The sequence below is a fragment of the Cebus imitator genome, unplaced genomic scaffold (genome assembly GCF_001604975.1).
Source record: "Cebus imitator isolate Cc_AM_T3 unplaced genomic scaffold, Cebus_imitator-1.0 Scaffold370, whole genome shotgun sequence".
In the NCBI taxonomy this organism is placed as follows: domain Eukaryota; kingdom Metazoa; phylum Chordata; class Mammalia; order Primates; family Cebidae; genus Cebus; species Cebus imitator.
Window position 1 is genome coordinate 585,545 of NW_016107685.1, and position 6,107 is coordinate 591,651.

At 36.4% G+C, this 6,107-nt stretch overlaps 1 protein-coding gene across 1 annotated transcript; it reads right to left on the reverse strand.

Annotated features, from left to right (window-relative positions):
* Positions 1 to 4,127: 4,127 nt before the first annotated feature.
* On the reverse strand, positions 4,128 to 5,188 carry LOC108288272 (olfactory receptor 2D3). Its single transcript, XM_017507157.1, has one exon. The coding sequence runs from the start codon at positions 5,163 to 5,165 to the stop codon at positions 4,173 to 4,175; it is 993 nt and encodes a 330-aa protein (XP_017362646.1). The 5' UTR covers positions 5,166 to 5,188; the 3' UTR covers positions 4,128 to 4,172.
* Positions 5,189 to 6,107: the final 919 nt, after the last annotated feature.

A 6,107-nucleotide genomic window follows, 5' to 3' on the forward strand; every position in this document is an offset into this window, starting at 1 on the left:
AAAAAAAAAAAAAAAAGCATATGCAAATATTTCAAAATCAGAAAAAAATCCAAAATCGGAAACATATCTGCTCCCAAGGATTTTGGATAAGTAATACTCAACCTGAATTTAGGAAAAGATATAGTGAAGACTGGACCTAACTTAAACCAACAGTTTTCCTTAGACCACTTATTTATTCATACAACACATTTTTATTGAGAATGTAATATGTGGTAAATATTTTACTAGCATTGGAAATATATTAGAAAATACAGCAAGAAGAGGACTGCCTTAACACCCAACAGAAACATTTTCTATGCAAAGATTTTATATTTCTTCAAAGTTTTATATTCTATACATCCTCAGAATATAGTTTTGTATAAATTGTGGGTTGCAGTATTCAATCTAGAATTGTGGGTAGTTATTAGTGATGGTGATTTCATTTCATAGGTCATGTGTTAGGTATTCATCCATTTTTGGCTTCCAACCAACTGAATGTCTTTACTTTTTTTATACTTTTATGTGAGTTTGGGAGGAAGTTAGAAACCCCTCCATAGAGGTCGAATAAAGTGAAAATTCACTTTTCTTGTCTCTGTTGCAACTAAGGCACAGCATGTAACTTGGACTCAATTAATTAGATGCACTCAGTATAAACTTTGAACAGCTAGTAACACAAAAAACCAGGACACACCATATAGTTTCTTTTATTTATTTTTAAATAGACTTTATTTTATAGATCAGTTTTGGATTCAAAGTTTTAGAAAAAATGAGGCGGTAGTATAGTTACCTTTTATTCCACAACTAGTTTTCCCTGTTATTACCATCTTACGTTATTACGGTGTATTAGTTACAATTAAGAAAATTTAAAAATGAAATAACATTGATACCTTATTATTAAGTTCATAACACTTTATTTTTATTTCCTTCCTTCCTTCCTTTTCTTCATTCCTTCCTTCCTTTCTTCCTTCCCCTCCCTCCCTTTCTTTCTCTTTCTCATTCTTTCTTTCTCTCTTTCCCTTCTTTCTCTTCTTTTGCTTTTTTAATTTCTTCCTCTCTCTCTCCTTCCTTCCTTTCTTCCTTCCTTCTTTCTTTCTCTTTTCTTTCTTCTTTGACTGGGTCTCACTCTGTCATCCAGGCTACAGGGCTGGAGTGCCATGGTGTGATCACGCCTCACTGCAGCCTGGACCAGCCTGAGCTCATGTGATCCTCCCATCTCAGCCCCCACCAAAGCTGGGATTACAGGCATATGCCACCAGGCCTGGCTAATTTTTTTTTGTATTTTTTGTAGAGATGGATTTTTGGCATGTTGTCCAAGCTGATAATGACCAGATTTCTTTAGTTGGTTTGTTTTTATCTTTTTTGTTTTCTCTGATGCAGGATCCCAACTGGAACATCACATTACATTTAGTTGTCATGTCTCTTTAGGCTCTTCTTGACTGTGATGGTTTCCTATACTTTCCTTGTGTTTCATAACCTTGATAGTGTTGAGGGGTACTGGTCGAGTGTTTTATATGATCTCCCTTTATTTGAAGTTTTCTGATGGTTTTCTTATGATTAGACTGGAGATGACAGTCACAGAGATAAAATACCATTTTTATTACATCATATCACAGGTACATAGTATCAACATGACTTATCATTGTTGTAATATCTTTTCATTAACATTTTCTGGGTCTTTATTTTCCCCCTCCCTCTCTAGCATGGGAAGTAGTAATTTCATGCAGACAGCTTTGTGAAGAAGCCCCATTGGCATCTATTTTGGTGGGATGAGTAGGAACATATTTTCAATGTGTCAGTAATCCATTGCTGCATACAAACCATTTCAAAATTTAGTGCGTTAAAACAGCAATCATTTTATTTTACTCAGGAGTTTGTTTGAAATTTGGTCAGAGAGGATGGCAGTTATCATTAATGCCAATATTTAAGATATGACTGTGGGAATGAATGGCTAAAATCATTGGATAAGTGAGGATTAAGGAATCTCAGAATGCAAACTATTCTATGTGAAAATTAAAATAACCAAGCACTATAACAAGAGCAGTATCCTGGGGAGAGTGGCAGTGAGCCAGGGGGTAGAATCTTCAAGGAATGGGTTGGGGAGTAACCTAGACATCTAAATAAAATAAAACCCACAGAATCCCACTTTCCTAACTATACCTTATATCCTCCTTCTCCCTCATGGTAAAACATCTCCAAATTAGTGTCCACATTGTCTGTTTCTTTTTTAAATTTTTCCTCTAGTGGCTGAAATAGATCTCATCTAGATCATAACTAACAGCCAAAGTTATCAAATTCAACTAATAATTTCCTATCCTTCTGTATATCACCTCAACTAGCACATATTTTTTGAACGAAGGTTTTCAGTGATTATCATACCCCAGATTAAAGTTTGCCTATTGTGGTACAGTTCCAGTAAATTTTTAAAAAATAGCAAAAAATGTGTATTAAAATACGTTATGTCTCAGTCATTACTCTGGTGTATCAAACATACTCAGAATTGGATAAGACAAAATGAAATAAGAGCTCAATAGCTGGTTTTAAAATGGATGGATATATACATGAATTAAAGAAGTAAGAAATAAGTACAGCTACTAAATAGCTCTTCACTGGAAAGGAATACACAGTCAATCTGAGGTCTGTGGTTTCTGGACCCCATGTTGGTGATGGCTATAGAATAGTTACCATGGAAAACCACCTCTAAACATGTTATCTCCTCTAAACGTGAATGTTAGAAGTTTAGGTGAAAGACCTAACTGCCAGACAGTTTATTTATATTACAGATTTATGAGAACTAAAGTAGACTCCGGAATTGACCATTTTAGAGAAGTTGGGGCACAGTGTGGCATGGTTTGCAGGCATCAAAGCCTGTGGAGGGGCATAAACTTTAATTCTAAAATTCTAATTTATCTTGTTTTTTAAAGAAATATTCTTTAGGTAAATTGGGCTCATTCAAAAGAAGATGACCAAGATGAATACAGGGTACCAAAGCATATTAGATAAAGAAATTTTAAAGAAACTCATGGGCAGTTGGTGGCAAGAATTGAATTTGGCCAAAAACAAAAATTGACCTCAGTGAGTTCTGGTATAGAAGAATGACAATTGCTCCAGAACTAAAACTAGAGAAACTAGGTTGAAGATACAGGAAAATTGATTTTGACTTATCATGAGGGAGATCTCTATAGTAGTAAAAACCACCTTTGTATGAAAGAGAGTGGCCCAACAAAGTAAGGAGCTGTATCATTCCTGGTCATGCAAATGCTGAACAATTATTCAATAGAGATGTTATGGAATAATTTAAGCATCAGATATGTAGTTGGATTATATTACTATTGAATTTCCTTTTTATTCTGATAGTCTATGCTTATGAAATTTGAGGTGATTATATAAAATTTTAGGGGGTTTTGAGGAGAGAACATAAAGAAGTAGGAAATATTATTTTCTCTGGTACCTTTTCACAAGCTGAAATGCTCCAGAATCAAATGAACCCAGTAATAAAGACTGTTACTGATATTTTAATTGTTTTAATCAGAGTCTATTCTAAGGTTTGTATGCCAAAGACATGCAAATTTGAGACGTCTTTGATGTTAGAATTATGCTTGAAATTTGTATTAGCGGTTATTTCAAATATGGTTGAAACCTAGATTCAATTGTGATTGTGCTTATAACATGCCCATGGCAGCTTAATTAACTACAAACTCCTCACAGTAGCACCTGACACCTTTCACAATCAGGAAATAATCTAACTTTTCATCTTGTATTTTCCCCCTGTGTTCTAGTTTAGATTGTAGTATTAACAGTTTTTAGAACATGTTCATTTTTACACTTCTTCCTCAAATAACCTAATTCATAATTGCCTACTAAAATCCTAAAATCCTGCTCCTTTTTTTTTTTTTTTTTTTTTGAGATGAAGTCTCACTCTGTCACCCAGGCTGGAGTGCAGTGGTACAATCTCTGCTCAGCACAACCTCCGCCTCCCGTGTCCAAGCGATTTTCCTGCCTCAGCCTCCCAAGTAGCTGGGACCACAGGCACGCGCCACCGCGCCTGGCTAATTTTTTGCATTTTTAGTAGAGGCGGGGTTTCACAGTGTTAGCCAGGATGGTCCCGATCTTCTGACCTCGTGATCCACCCGTCTCGCCTAATCCTCCTGTTTTTTAAAGGATGTTACCATAGCTCTAAAAGTCAGACTCAGAGGTCACTGCCTATGAGAGAAGGACTTTCTCCCAGCCAGTTTCCTGAAAGCCCCTTTCACATCTTTGTTCCTCAGACTATAAATTATGGGGTTCAGCATTGGACTCACCACTGTATAGAACACAGATATCATTTTATCCCATTCTTTTGTAGTCTTGGAGTTTGGCCGCATGTAGGTGAAAATTCCTGACCCATAAAAGAGGACAACAACAATAAGATGGGAGCCACAGGTGGAAAAAGCCTTGAGCCTTGCTTCCCCAGACTGCATCTGGATAACAGTGGAGATAATATTCCAATAAGAAACAAGAATCATGGAGACAGGGGCCAGGAGGATTCCCACTCCCATTGAAAAAATGGCCATTTCTGTGCTGTAAGTGTCTGCAGAAGCCAGCTTCAGAAGGGCAGGAGGTTCACAAAAGTAGTGATTGATAATGTTCTCTCCCCAGTAGGGAAGATGGAAAGTAAAGCTGGTATCTACTAAAGACACTAGTGCCCCACTGGCCCAGGACCCAAGGGACAACCAGAGACACACCCGTTGGGTCATGATGGTGGAGTAGTGCAAGGGCTTGCAGACAGCCACATACCGGTCATAGGACATCACGGCCAGCAGCGCACACTCTGTACACCCAACCAGAAGAAAGACAATTATCTGTGTCATACATCCATAAAAAGAAATGGTTTTCCTCTTTACCAGGAGGTGAACCAACACCTGAGGGACAATGCTAGTAGAGAAACAGAGATCTGCAAAGGAAAGATTTCTAAGAAAAAAATACATGGGTGTGTGAAGGCGAGAATCCATGAAGACAAGAATGATGATGAGCAGGTTTCCAAGCAGGGTCAGCAGATAAATGATGAGGAAAAGGATAAATAGGAGGATCTGGGTCTGCAAGTCCTGTGAAAGGCCCAGGAAGATAAACTTGTACACAAAGGTTTGGTTTTCTTCTCCCATTGATATTTTTGACTGTTTACCTGTTTGGCACAAGAAGAAAGAACACATTTTTGTTGGGTTTATGACATCAAGTCTTGTAGAAGAAGCTCATGTTAAAAACTGACACCTAGTTGAGTATTTCTATCTCTTTGCTATCCAGCTTGTTCTAATTAACAATAAATGGATATATTTATTATTATTAGTTGATTGCAATTTAAACCAACTTGTTATTTTCCAAATCCTCTCTCTACTGTGCTGCTTTTTAATAGAGTATGATACTGTTAAAGCCCTCTCGACTAGTTCTGATGTAAGGATGTTAGAGTTCATGTGGATTTTACTACCTAGCCTAAATATACTCTTAGGAAATGACTGTATATAGTGTTAAGACTATCCTTATGCAGAAAATTCTACCACTAACTATTCAAAATACTACACATTTAATTTTAACACATACTTGAAAAATGTGAAGCAGTTTTCAGGAATCAAACTTAATTTGACCTCTTCAGAAGCAACAGATTTTGTTGGGTTTAAAAATAAAGCCTTAGCTATCCTACACTAAAGGCCATACTATTTGGATTAAGAAATACAATATTAAAATTAAAACAATACAAAAAGAAAAAATAAGTTAAAACTGTTGTGATATTTGGATAGGACTAGACTTGAAAAACAAAAATACTTTCTAAGAAACCATGAAGAAAAATATGTATAGAATTTACTACATAAATTTAAAGACTCATGTGAGATAATAACATCATAAGATAAGCCACAAACAGGAAAATGTTGGAAGGAGATGTCAGAATAAAAGTTAAATAATTTTATTTTTCTTCAACATTTATTTTAGAATTAGGGTATATGTGCAGGTTGGTTACAAAGTTTGGAATACAAATGAATCTGCCACCCAGGTAGTGAGCATAGTATCCAAGAAGTAGTCTTTCAGCCATTTCCCCACCTCACTCTCCACCCCCAGTTGTCCCCAGTGTCTGCTGTTTCCATGTTGATGGCAATGTGTAC